The following is a 20,649-nucleotide window of genomic DNA, read 5'->3' on the forward strand; positions in this document are numbered from 1 at the left end:
TTTAATTCCTAATTTCCACATTATGATTTTCCTTAATGTTTGGAATAATTGGCATATAATTTATGCAGGTTAAAAAAAATCACACCTTAACTTTCCTTTTAATTATGCCTGAAATTGCTTTACAAAAGACAAGTATTTAGCACTAGCAAATAGGATGATATTTAGGTAATGGTTTTAGATTCCAAATCAAAAAACTCATATCATTTAGTACATTATATTCTAGTACTACTTCCTCAGCCAAATCTGCACTACTTCCTTTTAGTACTATGATGAACTATTAATAACATAAGTGCGCCTTTATAGGTGTTATCTTTTCCCCTTCAGTAGCTTTAATCTTTTCTGCATTACTGTAAGTGCAAATGAAGATTTATTTCCATGAATAATGCCTTCTCTATCAAAGATACTAATAGTGTGGTGAACTGTAAGGTCTCACTACATAGACACTTAGCTATAGAGACTAAACATAACAATGAGCATGCCAAATTATTTATACATTAACAGATCTTAAAATTAATGATCCAATTTTCAATTGTGATGCAAGAATTGCCCTTGATAGTGCAATCTTTTTGCTGTAACCATTATAAATGGATCGCTGCCAATTTCTTATATTTTGTACCATCGTTTTCTCTTTTGTGCTGGTCACACAAGCAGCAGCTATTTAATCTTATCGCCTTTATATTATACCTTTCAATAATCATTCCTTACTACACAAGAATTAATAAATTAACAATAATTTACTTATACATAGTTAACTACATACTACATAAATAACATCAAACATTTCAAAGTACGATAGCATTTTAAAACGAGATCGGAACTCTAGTGTAAAACATAAAACCTTTGGTCCAATGAGATAGATCCTTCATAATGAGATCCTTGTTGTACCTTGGTTGCCAATTGGCTTTCCACATCCAATGAGACAAAATTTATTGTTCGTTGATGGAAGGAGAACCAAACACTTTTATCTGCTTTGGGTGCCATGATAACAGGTGCCTCTCTCAATCATTTGCAGTCTTGCCCAACACAACTTGTGTTTCAATTTCGATCAACTGTTCTACTTGAGTGTTTATCACTAAAGTACTGGCCTAGTCCTGTATTACATTAACTTGGTGATTATCAATGCATATGTGAGCCTTGTGCCCTTAATATTAATGAATGAATCTTTGATTCCTTGCAATTGTTGTGGAATATATACTGACTACTTACTTCCTGTAATTATTTGAGTCATTTTCTCCCAAAGACAGCTGTTCCTTTTGTATACTTGCCTGCATTATATCATTTTCTTCACTTCACTTTCTGACCAATATTAGAAGCTACAAAGTGCTCCATCCTTGAATTTTCAGTATCTTACCACAATATGTCTGTGCTTTTTTGAATGATGTTTTGCAGAGCATTCCAGCCGACATGTCTTTTGTTCATGATGGAACAGTCAACAGCTGCATTGATGTACATATGGAAAAACTGATTTTTAACTTTTGCGTTAACTACTACTTGTTTCATTATTACCACTAGTGATTTATATGCTGTTCAAACTTTGCATTTCAGGCGCATCATCAGCCTTAATGTCACTCAAGCCTCTATATGTTTTTTTTTGTTATCTCATACTGAGAACCAATCTGGCTGCCATCCTGGGTCTATCCTTATATGTAAAGGAGATATGTCATTCTCTTCACCATGAAAACGTTCCAGAGCTTTGAACTGGCATATTGGAGGCAGCTTTTCTCAGCAGTCTTGCATTTGGCACTGTTTCATACGACTTGGGCTTAATGTTAGACTTCATCACTATGTTTAACAGCATATTGCTCTAACACTAACTCTCCACAGCAACCAAAATTCTTTGGTACATCTAGAAGCCATCTCCATCAGTGTGTCTCCTTTGAATCCACACTCAAATGCTGGATCTAGTGTTTCTATAATTTTGATCGTTCCGCAACATTTGATTTAGGATAGTGACAAAATTATAATATAGCAGCAAAGATTTTTCAACTGTCCTCCCCTCTCCTTCCCCCTCCCCACCACCTTCAATCACCAATAGTCTTGTTGGCCTTAGTTATCTGGTACTGAATTTGTAAACGTCTACATTCTCTGAAGATGTTGGCTTGTAGTGATTTTATCACCTCATCCAACTTCTGTCTTGCATGATACCTGACCTGCTAAAGATGCCAGAAAGTTTGAGCACAACTCCATTAGTAAAGTGCTTTCTGATGGCATCTTAAAGTTCCATTTTGATTGGACAATTTTTCAGCTTCTGTCTCCATTTCAACAATATATTTTGCCTGGAAAAAAAAACACTCCTTCCATTCTACTAAGGAACTGAAAGAGTCCCTGGGCTTTACCTTAGGTTCCCAATGCATCTGGGTTTGGTCTGTGCTGCTTTCATGCACCATTCCCACTTCAAAAGTTGCAAGACTTAACTGAATGATCCTACATACAGTATAAACCTTAGTTCTCCAGCATGCAAGTCTAAACTGAAGTCGTATACATTCCAGTGTGCACACAGAAGTTAATAAAATTCAACTTACCACTGAGTATATAACTGCACAATGCCTTCAAAGACAGTCAGCCCTAGTTCTTCTGGAATCCATCCCCAACACAAATGTAGTATGAGAACTCAACACTATCATCCAGCAAATATGGAAGGTTCCGAAATTGTTCTTTAGATACCATTCATGCATACGATAATGCATGCATCACCAAATACACCTAGAGCAATAGTACATCTATGCACATATGCTACAACTACATAAAGGTAGTATTAGATTATAACTATAAAAGGCTAAAGTGAGTTTGAGATCACACAGACCAAAATAAATATTTCCTGGTAAGACATTTATTTGTGTCACAGCTACAAATATAAATGGGGGGAAAAAGCCAAGGAATATGCAATCTGACTGCTTTTAAACAATAGTGACCTCCTTACTTGGAAGTGGAAAATACACTTGTTTCATCTGTTGTACTATGTTGGTGATGACTAACGTTTATTAAACAGCAACTTTGGGAGAGAAGAAAACAATTGCAGCCCATGAACTGAAAAACTGCACTGCCTTGTCAGCTGTTACCTAGCTGAAGAAAGAATCTGATGGTAAAATATTGCCCATTTCTTAGTGTGCCAACAGTCTCCACTGGATTCAAATTCTGGATTTGAAAGGTTGTGAGCGTGGGGATTCCCAATAGTTATTGTTCTTTTTTAATTCCCATATCATGTATTTCTCATATGCTGGATCAGCTACAGGCAAAAGAGCAACTGAGCCAATTAAGAAACAGGTTGTAAAACTACATATTATATAAAGTCAAAACTCATGCCTAGACCACAATCCAATCCAATCTAAGTATCCAACTCAAGAGTAGCAAGTAAGCTTCATTTCACAGGGTATACCAACTGTTATAGATCCACTGAACCAAAAATGAGGAACTTCTTAGACACTGCACCACTCCCATTGGGATGAGCAAATCATATGGAGGAGACAATAATACTTCATAGGTTATTTCAGGGCACAGATGCTAGGGAATGCAGCAAAGGAATCTATAATTTAGTGGTTGTGGTTGTTGGCCAAATTTCTAGCAGCTTTCCAGAGAGTATAGATCAAAAAGAATGCATAGAAGCACTCAACCCACTTCTGCATGCTAATGCAATAAGCCTGAAAGTATCGAAGTGCAGAGGTGTAGTCCATTCAACCCAACTCATCTCATCACTAAGCAAGTTGGTTGACTCTTATTTATCTTTGACACTTTTATGATGCATTTTTTTGTGTTTAAAACTTCCAATATTTTAATCTATCGTTTAGTTTACAGCATACTGATAATAAAGAACAACGAAATGTGCAGCTAAACCTAATGATACACCATTTTATTTCATATAAATGAGCCATGTGCTGTTGTTTTGCATTATGAACTTTTAGTAATTCCACTAGGTGCTTTTTAAGATTTGTGTAAGACACTAAATACACAAAATTCTGTAACATATTCTCCTATAAAACAGAAGGAAACTCCCAGCAAAATGGATTTGATGTTTACTTAAAGGCCCATCCATGAGTACATATCCACTTTTATGAATCTTTATTCACCTTTAGAGAAAATTACACAGACAATATATTTGTGTATAATTTGTGGAGACTACGTTAATTTCAATATGAAATAGATTTCATGCAGTTTTAAAATAAAAAATATCTATTATCTTTCAAAATACTACTACACCACAGAGAAAACATTTTGAAAAAAAAATTAAAGGATTTAAATTTCCATGCGGCTCATGTGTCGCAAATTGGAATTCAACCAACCATACAGTTCGTCAAGGAAAAGTCTGGGAAGACAAGTCCCTACTATTCAGCATTACATTTTTCTGCAGTTTACACAAGTCTCTACAGTAGTCACCTTACTTATCTTTACAACAACATAGACTGGGGTACATTTGGCACACTTTTAATGTGTTCTATATTTTTCCTGGACCAGGAAGGTCTTGCTGGCATATTATACCTTACTTGTTTCCAAAATTTTGTGTTTGAAGAAGAATTTGTTGTCCACTTATTGCTTTTCCACTTAATGGTTCCTTTCTTTTGTATAATATGTCTCATTGATTCAGAAAAGTCACTATAATCCTCATGATAATCCAACTCAATCAGAATAACTTTCATTTGATCATACAGCAATGCATCATGCAATCCAACTTGCTGTTCAAACAGTGGTTTATCAGAAGACTTTGCCATCAAAATAATTAGTCTTCTGCTTTCTTTGATATTACTTTTTATTTGCTCAGCGAATGCTATAAAGTGGAGAAAGACATAAAAATTAACATATAATTGGCCTTTCAGTAAAACTATTGAATCCAGTTGCATGCTCCTGCCAGAGTACACAGTTTAGGAGGACAATTTGTTTGTATACAAAGAGAAGACATCCACAATTTCATGCAAAATCATACATTTTCAACTCTATATTCCCCCCCCCCCAACACAATCTTTGAAAAACTACTCCTACGCCTCTTACAGTGCTCTTTAGCAAAGGGCAATTTGACTTTTGTAAAACAAACGCAGCTTTTTCTTCAATCTCTTCTTCATCTCTGCGTATAACCTGCAAACTCCATCCTAACGCCACTCGCATAACCATTAAGCTATTATTCATTAAAGACAATGGCCTTCTGATTAAGCAAGATCAGAAATGAGCCAGGGATGCGGAAACAACTGTCCCGCCTTGATTCCATCAAATCAAATGGATACAAGAAACTCCCATGTTACAGCTGTTCAGGTTACAGAAATTGGCTCCTACAGAATTCACAAATCACTACTCAAATATTCGAGATATGGAATAAAATTCTCTCACAGAATTTCTGTGGAACAAAGTGAATAAATCAACACAAAAATCTATTAACTTTTCAACCCCCATTTCCTGCCACATGTGATATAGCTTATTTTTTTAGGAACACAGCTCCCACAGCTCCCAACTAACCCCAGCAAGCAGGAGTTGCCCGATCTTTCATAACACAAGAATAGGTAAAGGTGACTGAACTCATTTGTGGATTCCCTTTTGACCTCGAAGATCCCCATTGCTTCAAGATTCACTTCATCCATCTAATCTCATGCTGCACCACATTCACAAAACATTGATACTGTACTTATCATTGGTTATTTTCCATTGAACTTTTTAATACAAATAATAGAAGAAAGGGACTGGATTGGAATAGAGCCACAATTATATGAAGAACTCCAATAAGTTGGTCAATAATTTTCTGTTCACGAACTTGTGTGGACTTTGCCTTATTATTTTGATTTTTTTATCTCTGCCCTGCTATAACATCTTTAATAATAGTCTCTATTTTCCTGTGACAGATACCTTTCTAGTACCAGGACATCTCTGCAGAAATAATTTGCATAAATGCTATTGGCTTATGCACTCTACTGAGATACTGCAGAAGTGAATGTTTCCAAAGATCTTTGGCAATGGAAAATATTTGTACACCTCTTACAAACTGCTTTAGCTAATCCAGTAGCACAAATTGCTTGACATCAACATGTTTGGCTCATCATTGCCCAGTAACTTATCTAAACCAGCTATACAGCTAAAAGGTCATAAACCTTTAGTATTCTGCAATAGCTGTCTCATTTCTTGACTCACAAAGCCTTTCCAACTCTTTGAACACAAATATTAGGAATGTAATAAAATATTATCCATCTACCAGAGTAAATTGAACCAAGAAGCACAACACCATCAAACAGAAATTAATCAAAATGATTATCAAAGAACTGCAGATGCAGGAAATCTGAAATAAAAACAGGATATTCTAGAAACACTCAGCATGTCAGACAGCAATAGAAGAATGGCAGGCTAGCACGGGGCAATGAGTGGGAATAAAGGGGACATATACTGAGTGGCCTGCCGTCAACTAGTAGTGTTCCACAGAGGTCGAATTTGAGGCTGCTTCTTTTCAGGTTATATGTCGATGATTTGGACAATGGATTGATGGTTTTGTGGCCAAGTTTGCAGACAATACAGAGTTAGCTGGAGGGCCAGGTAGTGTTGAGGAAGCAGGGAGTTTTAAAGAGCAGGTAATTCAGAAGGGCTTAGACAGATTAGGAGAATGGGCAAAGAAGTAAGCAATAGAATATACGTAGGGAAGTGTATGGTCATTCACTTTGGTAGAAGGAATAAAGGCATAGGCCATCTTCTATATGGGGAGAAAATTCAAAAATCAGAGGTGCAAAGGGACTTCGAACTTCTCGTGCAGGGTTCCCTGAAAGTTACTTTATTAATGTGATTGGAATCTCAAACATCATCTTAAAAATCCATTCCCTCTACCTCTAATATGGTTATCGCGTGCACTCCAACAACTCACCAAGACCTTTCTAACAGTAACTCTTAAAAACTACAAAGGCCATTATCCAGAAAAACAAGGTTAGTGGACACACTGTTTACACATTCTCCCTAAGACAAATACTATTATGACCTGGAAATAAATGGTGATTATTCCTGGGTGAAAATTTTCGCACTTCTTCACATTAGCAGAATGATTATACTTCACCATTTGGACTGCAGGAGGCAAAGCAGCAACTCACCATTACAGTCTCAAAAGCAATGAGGGTAGAGCAACAAAGACTGAGCTTGATAACTATGCCTACAGCAATCACATGAATAAATGTATAATTACAGTATGCTCTCCCTGGCTGTGTATCAAGTATTTCTAGTGGCTAACCGATTAAATTATGCCCATATTCAGAAAATCTAAGATTATATGATCTTCAATACAACAGGCAAAGACTTGCAGTCTTACCTTCTCCAGGAAGATCATCTCTTCCGGGTATAAACAACCTGTACCCACACTGCAATTCCAAAACTCTTGGCAATATATTCATAACAAAGAGAAGTATATCAGGACTGCATGATGAATTACTTTGTGGATAAATGATGTAAGCATCATATCTCTTACCATCTGAAAGCAAAACAAGCATAAGGTAATTTCATAGAATGTACTACAGCAAGCCACTTGAAATTGAACTGCATTTGACATGACAGCTTAAAGTTCATACATACTTGACTGAACAAAAAGCAAGTTTGCACTTACCATTTTGAGCACCACCTACAGCAAAATTATCACGAAAGCACAGGATAACATCAATCTTAAAACTCTTGTAAGTGCAAATGCAGATGAGTAAGACACAGGCAAACACACCAAACGTTGCTACTATCTCCCTTGTAAAATCTGCAGCTGAATATAAACAAAAAAAAAGTGAAGTTCAGCGAAATTGAAGGACTAAGAAATTTTATAGGTGGTTATGCATTTTAATTGCTACTACCACTGAAAAGGGGAGAACAATGAATAATGTTCATTTTAAAATACATTTTAAAATATAATTCTGCAAAATGTAAAGATAAACATTGAGCCCAATTTCCCCGATTTCTTGGACTAACTAATCAGTTTCTGTGGTTTGACATTTAAAATCACTGAACACTGATAATGCATACTTTAAAATAATTTCCAATGAGTTACCAAAGAAGATTAGTTCACTATGCAACGGTTTGTAAAAACAATTCTAAAACTGGTTTATATTATCATTAGAAGAATGAAAATAACATTAGTACTTCTTTAAATTTATCTAAATTGATATTCAGGGTCAAAATATATCTAATGACTTTTTTAAAATGCTATTTATTCTCAAATGCATTGCAAACCATAGCTGGTATAAATAAGAAAACCTATTTTGCAATGATTATCAATACCGTCAATGTAAAAAAATGAAAAATCATGGGAAATCAAAGAGAAGAGAATTAAATAAAATATTCAAAAGAAAATGTTGGTAAGTCATACGTGGGAGGCCATGTAGATGTTTGAGGTTTGGTGAAAAAAGGTATGTTCAAAAAAAAATTGAAATGGAACAACTACTGCAACGTCAGCTGTACTCTGAGTGTCTGCAGTGAGAAAGTGAAGCCAGTGACAAAGTATTTCAAGTTTATGGCTGCAACAAAGTGGCTTTCAATTGAAGAAAACATTTTCTTGTCCATCCATTGTCTTTGGGAAGATATGTTAACTACACCGAGGTGAGAGGTGACCATAAAGTGGACAGAAGAAGAGAGAAGGTCACTAGCATTCAGTAGAGTATCTGGATGGAGATCTGAAAGTCATATTTATAAGTACATTTGTGCATAGGCACATGGAAACCTTATTTGCGGCAGCATCACATGCAAATAAAGTCATGCGGGGAATGATTAAGTGCCAAGTCAAAATTCTGTCTTACATAAGTTTTCTAAAGGGGCACAACAAGGAGTAAAGGTCAAGGGAAGAAATTCTAATGAGTGGGTCTTATATACCCAAAGCCAAAACATCAAATCTTAGAAAGAAAGGAGACATATAAAGTTGGATATTGAGTGAAAACAAATTAAATGGTTTGAGAAATATCAGGAAATCACAAAATTCATCAGAAATCTCTTATACTTAAAGTATGTGCATATGTACACTACATAGTCCATAAGTAACATACATTTAATTATATTTTGGCTTGAAATTTGATTACAAATGCATGATGAACCTTCTCTGCTCAGTGGACCATCAATGTTTTGCAAATATGCTTAGCAAAGAAAAATCCCACAGCACAAAACCCACAGCCTTTAGTTTTGGGAGGCTGGAATTTTAATCAAAAGTGACTGGGTATTGGTGGGGGCGGGGGGGTGGAGATCTGGGTGGGTAATGGGCTGAAAGCAGTATGGGAATCCCAGTGGTGGGCAGTATCAGGAGTGCATTATGAGCTTAGATGGCATGTGTGGGATTGGCTGGTGGTAAAAGACATACCCAAGACACATTCAGATGGGTAATTAAATTATTGAAAGAGATCTTATTGCAAAACTTCTCCATCAGTTGCTTATGGACCATGTAAGCTACTAAAATGATCAAAGAAGAATCAGGCATGCTGGGTATATAACTGAATGTCACTGTGAAGTCCAGTATCCCTTGTGCAATATGCATCCATAGAAAGGGATTTAGGCATCCGTTAGTCTTGTGAGGCCATGGATTCGCGCCTTGGAAGGCTTCCAGGGCACAGGCCTGGGCATGGTTGTATGGAAGACCGGCAGTTGCCCATGCTACAAGTCTCCCCTCTCCACACCACCGATGTTGTCCAAGGGAAGGGCATTAGGACCCATACAGCCTGGCACCGGTGTTGTCGCAGAGCAATGTATGGTTAAGTGCCTTGCTCAAGGACACACACGGTGCCTCAGCCAAGGCTCGAACTAGCGACCTTCAGATCACTAGATGAACGCCTTAACCAGTTGGCCATGCGCCAACACAAAAGGGATTTATGGCCTTTGTAATTCACACAGTATCTTCCCACCTTTCATTTTTCAAAGTAATTTTATTACAATGCAAGTAAAAATATGCAATCCAACGCCTTTTCTTTTAAAGTTGACTCAAAACACCTGACAAAACCATAAGCTGAGCTGAAATCAAAAACAAATTATTTTCCAGAAATATACAAGTATATCACAATCAATCATAACTGCATTAACATATTAAAATATATCAACAACATGGTCAGACAGAAATCAAACACTTTGTATCAGAAATAGTAAATGTCCTTTAGAACAGTTATTTTGTTTTAAATATTGTAACGAATTACTTGCCTGTTTTTCTAAACTTAATAGTTGCAATTTGATTTCCCAATCCATTTCTCGCAACACATTTAAATACCTTGTCATAATACTCTTCTTTAAAATTGTTTAAAGTTATCTTAACTTGATGATAGTTGCCTTTGTCTTCACTCACCCACTTACTGGAAAAAACAGTTACAAAATAACATCAGTTACAGTTAACCTTTACTGACACTCAATTACGTGTTGATTTAAGCCCAAAAAAATCAGAAATCCATACCGTTCTTCATAGTGGAATGAGTTGTTGAAATAGTCTTCAATAAATATGTTATCTATTATCCAATATACAAGTGTTACGGCAGGATCACAGTATCCAGTGTATGCTACACATGATAAATTCAAATTTGAACCTGCATGAATCACATGTAAATGTACTCATTCACCACACTGTCATAAAATTAGAATTTAAGCATCTTAGCCAAAATAAAAATACATGTTATTCAAATAAACTTTCTGTTAAATGGAAAAAAATAATTTCACTGACCAAACTGAAGAATTCTACATTTTGCAAGTATGCTGTTAGAACTTGTATCAGAAAATTTAAGGTAAAAAATTAAGAATTCAGCCTTTTAAACTTGGATCAGTGTCCTGATGAAGGGTCTCAGCCCAAGACATTGACTGTTTACACTTTTCCATAGTTGTTGCCTAGCCTGCTAAGTTTCTCCAGCATTTTGTGTGTGTTCCTTGGATCAGATGCTAGTGATAACATATACAAGCAGACTACATGATTTTGCTTGAATGTAATCTATATTATACACAAAAAAATTCCTTAGCACTATTTGCTGTTATGCCAACTAATAAGAAGTCTTATTTATACATTGCCTTTGATCCAGCAAAACATCACCAGGAACATCACAGAAGCAGGTTCAAATAAAGCAGGTCTAATGGCTAAATGTGTAGGGTTATAGAGTAATACAGCTTGGAAACAGGCCCTCAGTGAACTGATCTATGCTGACCACAGCATCCTTCCCACTAACCCCAGTTGCCCACACTTGTCCAAGCCCCCTCCCCTCCAAATGCCTATTGAATATTGCAACACACTGCCTTGACCACTTCCTCTGGCAGCTCCCTCCAGGTAAACACTACCCTAGGTGTAACGAAGCTATATCTCAAATCCAAGTTTTGAAAGTACATTTATTATCAAAATATGTATACAGAATAGAACTCTGAGATTCGTCCTTCCGCAGGTAGCCATGAAACAAAGAAACACCATGGAACCCGTTCAAGAAAATACTAAACACCCAACACGCTAAAAAAAAAACAAATTGAACAAGTCTCTTTTAAATCTCTCCCCCCTCTTATTGTGTATTTGTAGCCACTCTTTTGCTCTTCCTAATTCTGGGGAATAGACCATGACCTTATCCATAGCCATAATGATTTTATAAACTTCTATGAGGCACCCCTCATTTTCTTGCATCTCAGGGAATAAAGACGCAGTGTGGCTAACCTCTACTAACTCAGGCCCTCTACTCTAGGCAGCACCCACACCAACTTGACAATGTCTTTCCTATAAATGTAAGTGGTACTCCAAATACAGCCTCATCAACACCTTATATAACTGCAACATGATGTCCCTACTCCTAACCTCAATGCCCTGACTGATGAAGGCCAGCATGCTGAAGGCATTCTTCACCACTGCCTACTTGTGTAACTGCTTTCAACAAACTGTGCACTCGTACTCTCAGATCCCTCTGTTCCACAACAGTCATCAGTGACCTGCCACTCACAGTACAAGTCCCATCCTAGTATGGCTCTCCAAAGTGCACCACCTCATACTTCTCTAAGATTAAATCTGTTTTCCACTCCTCAAGTCATTTCCCTAACTGTTCAAGACCTGTTTGTAATTCATTGTAAGCTGTTTCACTAGGAAGAAGATGGTATTGTTGTGACTGACTACAACTGAGCCACACAGAAGCCGTAACCGTGAAACTTAGTTTTTTATATGCACAGTAAACCTCCAGGATATAGTCCAGAAGAAGCAAAGATAATCTCACTCACTTGAAATGATGTTTTATACTTTTTCAACACAAAGATTACAATAAATTATTAACTACTGCTATGATCACCTATTTAACATTTTGAATATTGTCATACAAATTTACTGCATTACATATTTACAATGGTAGCACATTCCAACTAGCAGAACTGCTTTGAATATTCAATCCTGTTCTAAAAGCACAAATACAAACTCCAGACCACCAAAATATGTCCCTTTTGTTATAGAGATGAGGGATGGCTCCATCAATATACAACTAACCTCAAGGTTAAAGGACAAAACAGATCTGTCCTGAACTGTGGCTGAAGGGGCAGAGATACATTGTTAACAATATGCTAAATCAGGAACATTCATTTACAGTATTGTCTTTCCCAGTGTAATTTGAATGGGCCAGAAGCAGAATGTCACACATCCAAATATTGGTTTCACTAGCCGCAAAGTATCAGTTGGAATTTAAAATTTTATATAGGTTTGCACTTTAGTTAATCCATGATTATGTGATCCATAATTTCATAACCTAAAAATGATTTCTAGCAGATATTTAGTATCATCAGCAAACTTGCTAATTGTGCTATGTACATCCACTTCGAGGTTGGACGTGTTCAGAGATGTTCTTCTGCAAACCACTGTTGTAACATGGTTATTCTGACTATCTATCACCTTGAACCAGTCTGGCCACTCTCCTCTAACCTCTCTCATTAACAAGGCATTTTTGCCCACAGAACTACACAGAACAGGAAGTCAAGGATAGTGTAAAAATAAAAGACAAGTACAACATAGCAAAGAAGAGCAGGAAGCCAGAGGATTGGGATACTTTTAAAGAGCAACAGAGGATAACTAAAAAGGCAATATGAGGAGAAAAGATGAGAGCTAGCCAAGAATATAAAGGGGGATTGTAAAAGCTTCTTTAGGTATGTGAAGAGCAAAAAATTATTTAAGACCAAAGTTGGGCCCTTGAAGACAGAAACGGGTGAATTTATTATGGGGAACAAGGAAATAGCAAACGTGTTGAACAGGTACTTTGGATATGTCTTCACTAGGGAAGACACAAACCATCTCCCAGATGTAATAGTGGCCGGAGGACCTAGGGTAACGGAGGAACTGAAGGAGATTCACATTAGGCAGAAAATGGTGTTGGATAGACTGATGGGACTGAAGGTTGATAAATCCCCAGGGCCTGATGGTCTGCACCCCAGGGTACTTAAGGAGGTGGCTCTAGAAATCGTGGATGCATTGGTAATTACTTTCCAATGTTCTATAGATTCAGGATCAGTTCCTGGGGACTGGAGGGTAGCTAATGTTATCCCACTTTTTAAGAAAGGAGGGAGAGAGAAAACAGGGAATTATAGACCAGTTAGACTGACATCAGTGGTGGGGAAGATGCTGGAGTCAATTATAAAGGATGAAATAGCGGCACATTTGGATAGCAGGAACAGGATCGGTGCGAGTCAGCGCAGATTTACGAAGGGGAAATCATGCTTGACTAATCTTCTGGAATTTTTTGAGGATGTAACTGTGAAAATGGACAAGGGAGAGCCAGTGGATGTAGTGTACCTGGACTTCCAGAAAGTCTTTGATAAGGTCCCAGATAGGAGATTAGTGGGCAAAATTAGAGCACATGGTATTGGGGGTAGGGTACTGACATGGATTGTAATTGGTTGGCAGACAGAAAACAAAGAGTAGGGATTAACAAGTCCTCTTCAAAATGGCTGGCGCTGACTAGTGAGGTACCGCAAGGCTCGGTGCTGGGACCGCAGCTATTTACAATATACATTAATGATTTAGATGAAGGGATTAAAAGTAACATTAGCAAATTTGCAGATGACACAAAGCTGGGTGGCAGTGTGAAATGTGAGGAGGATGTTGAGATAATGCAGGATGACTTGGACAGGATGGGTGAGTGGGCAGATGCAGTTTAATGTGGATAAATGTGAGGTTATCCACTTTCGTGGCAAGAACAGGAAGGCAGATTACTATTTGAATGGTGTCAAGTTAGGAAAAGGGGAAGTACAATGAGATCTTGGTGTCCGTGTTCATCAGTCACTGAAAGTAAGCATGCAGATACAGCAGGCAGTGAAGAAAGCCTTCATAACAAGGGGAGTTAAGTATAGGAGCAAAGAGGTCCTTCTGCAGTTGTACAGGGCCCTGGTGAGACCACACCTGGAATATTGTTTAGTTTTGGTCTCCAAATTTGAGGAAGGACATTCTTGCTATTGAGGGAGTGCAGCGGAGATTCACGAGGTTAATTCCCAGGATGGCGGGACTGTCATATGTTGAAAGATTGGAGCGACTAGGCTTGTATACACTGAAAATAAGAAGGATGAGAGGGGATCTGATTGAAACATATAAGGTGATTAAGGGATTGGACATGCTAGAGGCAAGAAACATGTTCCCGATGTTGGGGGAGTCGAGAACCAGAGGCCACAATCTGAGAATAAGGGGTAGGCCATTTAGAACGGAGTTGAGGAAAAATTTTTTCACCCTGAGAGTTGTGGATCTGTGGAATGCTCTGCCTCTGGATGCTTTCAAGAAAGAGTTAGATAGAGCTCTTAATGATAGTGGAGTCAAGGAATATGGGGAGAAAGCAGGAACAGAGTACTGATTGTGGATGATCAGCCATGATCACATTGAATGGCGGTGCTGGCTCAAAGAGCCAAATGGCTTACTCCTGCACCTACTGTCTATTGTCTATTGTCTACACTCAATGAATGTGTTTTTTTTTAACTTTTGGCACCATTCTTTCTAAACTCTAGACTATTGTGCATGAAAATCCCAGGAGATCAGCATTTTCTGATAATCCATCCCACATGGCACCAAAAATCATTCCATGGTCAAAGTCACGTAGATCACATCACACTCCTTTAGCACCACAATCTCGTTCTCTTGAGCAATCATAACAAAGTTCTCTTCTATTCTGCTGTTTGGTCAGAACACCACCTGGACCAATTGACCATGTCTGCATGTCTTTATGCACTGAATTGCTGCTACATGATTGGCTGATTTGATACTTGCATTAATGAGCTCTATATAAGTGTTCCTAATAAATTGACCACTGAGTGTTCAGTAAATTTTGGTTCATTGGGCCATCGGTTAATCAGGGTAGCCACTTATTTGGGGTAACTCATACTGAACAAAAATTAATTGAGAAAAGAGCCAGGATTCCCTTCATTTATTTGGGACACTCTGATGCTTAATTAGGGCAGGAGACTGCTGCTGAATAGTTTCTAACTAGTGTCAGACGTGTGCGCTTGTGTGGCTGTTAGACACTACACCATGCTAAGTGAACAGTTTTTTTTAAGTAACATCAGTTGTGTATGCTTGTGCTCAAAAAGCAGTGATCTCTGTCACTGATAGTTGGTGAGAAATATGCTGCAAGACAATTCTGAAACTTCTGAAAACTGTTTTGCTCACTGTGGTTTCAAGCATTCAGGCTTGGAGATGCCAGAAACAGCTGGGAGTGAAAATGAAACAATTTCACTGCTTCAACAAGTTAGAAACTAGAACAAACTTAAAGGTATCAACCATCATTTGAAAAGTTTGAACATTTGAAAAGTTTGATGTGCTGACGTTGGAGAGGGTACAGAGAAGATTCACTAGAATGATTCCGGGAATGAGATGGTTAACATATGAGGAAGGTTTGTCCGCTCTTGGACTGTACTCCTTGGAGTTTAGAAGAATGAGGGGGGCCTCAAAGAAACATTTCGAATGTTGAAAGGCATAGACAGAGTGGATGTGGCAAAAGTTGTTTCCCATGATGGGGGAGTCTAGTACGAGAGAGTATGACTTAACGATTGAAGAGCGCCCATTCAGAAAAGAGATGCGAAGAAATTTTTTTAGCCAGATGGTGGTGAATCTATGGAATTTGTTGCCATGGGCAGCAATGAAGGCCAAGTCATTGGTTGTATTTAAGGCAGAGATTGATAGGTATCTGAGCAGCCAGGGCATCAAAGGTTATGGTGAGAAGGCGGGGGAGTGGGACTAAATGAGAGAATGGATCAGCTCATGATAAAATGGTGCAGCAGACTCGATGGGCCGAATGGCCTACTTCTGCTCCCTTGTCTTATAAAGTCATCTAAAGTATTGTACGAAGTCAGTACATTATCTACACTCGGTGTTTGCGCTGATTTTATTCATTTACAGTCAATCAAAAGAACATAGATGTGTACACTGGATGAGTTCCACTGTCAGTAACTGTTAGGAACTATTACAGAGTTTCATAGTACTATAGTAGTATTGGTTGTGTTCTAATTTGTTCTGTATTTCATTTAAATACATAATTTGTTACTTAGTTAATAGTTTACCATTTTTATATCTTTTTAACTATTTCCATGAAACTTCGGCTAATTGGGGCAGCCACTTAATTGGGCCCAAGTGTACTAGTCCTGATGTGTCCTAATTAACCGGAATCCATTGTATAACCAAAACACGTTGCAAGAGTAGCCTTACCCCTTTTGACAAAAAAACTTACCAGCCGGAATTTCAATTGTACCATTTTTAGGATACGTGATTTGTGGAACTACACTCTTTTTACAGACTGTGAAAATAAAAATATATTCAGTGAGTAAAGTATTACATGGATTTTTTAAGAATATTATAATTAAATACATAGAAGAACAATGTTAAAGTGTAGCTGCTTATGTTTTTCTGCTTCCATAAAACAAGGTCACAAACTACGTTCAGGTTAATAGAAGTCACTCTCAAATGACAAACCAACCTATTCCAATAGATAGTGTACTGTTTGTTAAACAATCAAATTGCTGGGTACAAACATCCCAGCACATTCGAAACCATTTATACATTCAAAGAATTTACCAACATCTTTTTTTAAAAGTAACCTTTAAACCATTAACTTCATTGGATTCTTAACATTACTATTTAAAACAATGAAAAGACCATGAAAGGTCTCCGGTCAAGATGGCAGTGAGCTGCAATCTCCATTAAGGTTGTGGCTCAGAAAGTTGTTCTTTAGATTTTCAAAGATGGTTTTCACGGCAGTGCGGGGAATCAGGGGACAGGTTGGAGCTTAGGGACAGGGATGAGGGGAGTCAGTGTATAGGGGCAGTAAATGAAGAAACAGGAGAAGGAACCAGAGACTAGATTGGGGCACTCCTCAATGGAAAGCCAGTGATCCCTGCAGATGTACGTTGGGTCAGCAGGTGCTGAGATGAAGACCAGCGATCTCCGTGGACAACTGCAGGGTCCTCCATTATTGGTGAGTCCAGTGGTCAATACTGAAGGTTGAAGTCACAGGCCTGAATATTGAAGCCCAGTATCAGCATGTCTAGTCCAGACCAAGGACAATCTCCTAGTTGGCGAGTCCAGAAGTCAAGTCTGGACGGTTGAAGCCCCTGAGTCAATATCTGCAAATCCAGGCTAGGAATGGAGAGTTGAGGTCCAGAAGCAGCCTGTCCTGGGTTTGGAGACCTGACTGTGTGTGTGTGAGTGGGTGGGAGGGAGAAAGGGAGCTTGTTTTGCAGTTATTGTTTTGTTTTCTTGTATTGTTCTTGCCTGAACATCCTAGGAAACCTGTGTAGGTGCCAGAATGTGACAACATTAGCAGGCTGACCCCTGCACGTACTTAGGTTGTGTTAGGGTGGCTGATAATGCAAAGAACATTATTTCATTCTATCTTTAGATATACATGCGATAAATAAATGAATCTGAATCTGAAGTGAGAAGAATATAGCCAGTTAGAGTCATAGAGAACTGTAGTACAGAAATAGGCCTTTTGGCCCATCTAGTCCATGCTGAACTATTATTTTGCTTAGCCTCATTGACCTGCACCTGGAACCCTTCTTACCCCTCCCATCCACGTATATGTTCAAACTTCTCTTAAATGTTGAAACTGAAAAACATCCACCACTTCACTAGCAGCCCATTCCACACTCTCAGTCCCCTCTAAGTGAAGTCTCCCTCCTGTTCCTCTAATGTTTTGCTTATCATCCTTAACCCATGACCCCTAGTTCTAGTCTCAGTGGAAAAAGCCTGCTATACCAGGGGTGGTCCCCAACCTTTTTTGCAACGCGGACTGGTTTATTATTGACAATATTCTTGCGGACCAGCTGACCCTGGGGGTGGGGGGAGGGGTAGGGTTGCCAACGGACAAGAGTAGCAGTCAGATACGTTTACCCCAAGAAAGACTACAATGACCATGAAGCCTTGCGCGGGCACCAGCGTGCATGCGTAATTTGCGCACGTGTGTACGCACAGAATTTTTTCTACAAATCGTTTTTGGCGACTCTGTTCGGGGTGGGGGGAGTGTTAATCACAACCGGAATATAGGTAATAAGTGGCTAATATACTCAATTTCATTTCTAAAAGGGTTTATCTAACAAATTTAATATTAAACGCGCAGCGCATATTTTCCTCACATGAATATAGTCGCATCAATTATCAGGTGAGGATAGGGGAGCTTGAAGTAAGTATTGAACGAACTTCCAGTAGAAGTGGTAGAGGCAGGTTCGATATTATCATTTAAAGAAAAATTGGATAGGTATATGGACAGGAAAGGAATGGAGGGTTATGGGCTGAGTGCAGGTCGGTGGGACTAGGTGAGAGTAGCGTTCGGACTAGAAGGGCAGAGATGGCCTGTTTCCGTGCTGTAATTGTTATATGGTTATACGGTTATATAAGTCACTTATAAGTCAATAGCATCATAACATTTTAAGTAACGTTTTGAAATTAAACAAACAGCACATATTTTCCCCGTATGAACATATAAAATCATTGCAACAGACCAATATCACTGAATCCGTGGGAGCCCTGGGCTTGTTTTCCTGCAACAAGACGGTGCCATCGAGGGGTGATGGGAGACAGCGATACTCAAAGGGGGTTCCTTATGTCAGGTCTATTCCGCAATTTAGTTTTCGTTGCATTCATTGCAGAGATATGTTGGAAATGAAAGCAACGTTTTCAGTGCTTTCGTGGCTATCTCAGGATATTTAGCCTTCGCTTTGATCCAGAATGCCGGCAGAGATGTTATGTCAAACACACTTTTCAGCCCACCGTCATTTGCAAGCTCGAGGAGTTGATCTTCTTCCCACGCTGACATGGATGATACGCGGGTAATGACCTCGTGTGCATTTAAGTTCAACAGTGGGCGTGACAGGGAATGAGAAAAGGTACAGCTGACTCATATTGCCAAATCATATCGTTTCCTCGCGGCCCGGTGGTTGGGAACCACTGTGCTATACCACTCATAATTACATATATTTCCATCAAATCTACCCTCATTATCCTATACTCCAGAGAATAAAATCCTAACCCCAACTCTTTCGGCTCCATGAATAAGCTGACCAAGCTGATCTTCACAAAGACCAATTTCATCCCTTGCTATCCTTTTGCCCTTAATGTATCTATAGCATCCATTGGGATTCTCCTTCACCTGAACTGCTGTAGCCATCTTGTGCCTTCTTTGAGCCCTGCTGCTTTCCCTCTTTTTTATTCTCAAGTACCTCAATTGTTTCTCGCTGTCTATACCTACTGTCACCTACTTCTTCTTCTTAACCAAGGCTTCAGTATCCCTTGAAAACCAAGGTTCGCTAAACCTACTAGCCTTGCTTTTTATTCTAACAGGAACATACAAGCTCCGCAGGCTCAAATTTTCACCTTTGAAGGCCTCCCACTTACCCAGCTTGCACTTACCAGAAAACAACTTGTCTCAATCCTCACTTGCCAGATCTTTTCAGATACCATCAAAATTGGCCTTTCTCCAATTTAGAATCTCAACCCGAGGACCAGACCTATTCTTCTCCATAATTATCTTGAAACTAATGGAATTATGATCACTAAATCCAAAGTGTTCCTCTACACAGAATTCTGTCACTTTCCTCTCCATTCCCCCAATAGGACAGCATGTATCACACTCTCTCTAGCTGGGACTCCTAAACATTGACTAAGACTCAGTGTCAGAGAACTGAACACATTGAACAAACTTTATCAAATCCAGCCTTTCATGGTATGGAAGTCGCAATCAATAAGTGCAAAGTTAAGATCACATACTATCACAACTTTATGTTTTTTTCTAACAGTCTGCTACTTCTCTGCAAATTTTCTCCTCTAGGTCCCACTGACTATTGGGTCTTCTATAATAGAATTCCATTAACATGGTCTTTTTTATTCCTCCGTTCCACTCATATAGCCTCAGTAGTTGAGCTCTCTAGTCTGTCTTGTGTCATCACTACTATAACTCTTTTTCTGAGTAGTAATGCCACCCGTCACCTTTAATCCCTCCTGCTCTACAATGTCCAAAACAATGAAATCTCAGTATGTTGAACTGCCAGTCCTGCCCCTCCTGCAACCATAATCCCACACTCCAAGCACATATGCCTTACCTTCAATACTCTTTGCATTGAAATGGACACAGCTCAGAATGTTATTCCCTGCATGCTCGGTCATTGATTCCTGCCTTTGTATGTAGGCTTAACAACATCCTTCCCCACAATGACTCCACTAGCTACCCTGGCACTCAAGATCCCATCCTCCTACAACTGCAGTTTAAAACCTGGAGCAGCACTAACAAACCTTCC

General features: G+C 38.7%; 1 protein-coding gene across 2 annotated transcripts in view; it reads right to left on the reverse strand.

Annotated features, from left to right (window-relative positions):
• Positions 1–2,836: 2,836 nt before the first annotated feature.
• Positions 2,837–20,649, reverse strand: part of LOC140200233 (interleukin-1 receptor type 1-like) — a 66,459-nt gene continuing 48,646 nt past the window's right edge. For both annotated transcript variants that reach the window (XM_072263246.1, XM_072263245.1), the window contains 6 exons: positions 16,590–16,655; positions 10,346–10,475; positions 10,099–10,247; positions 7,550–7,693; positions 7,259–7,417; positions 2,837–4,759 (listed from right to left, as the gene is read on the reverse strand). In XM_072263246.1, the coding sequence (XP_072119347.1) occupies positions 4,383–4,759; positions 7,259–7,417; positions 7,550–7,693; positions 10,099–10,247; positions 10,346–10,475; positions 16,590–16,655 (1,025 nt within the window). In that variant the 3' untranslated portion in view covers positions 2,837–4,382. The remainder of the gene's footprint in view (positions 4,760–7,258; positions 7,418–7,549; positions 7,694–10,098; positions 10,248–10,345; positions 10,476–16,589; positions 16,656–20,649) is intronic.

Source organism: Mobula birostris, chromosome 7 (genome assembly GCF_030028105.1).
Source record: "Mobula birostris isolate sMobBir1 chromosome 7, sMobBir1.hap1, whole genome shotgun sequence".
Taxonomy (NCBI): domain Eukaryota; kingdom Metazoa; phylum Chordata; class Chondrichthyes; order Myliobatiformes; family Myliobatidae; genus Mobula; species Mobula birostris.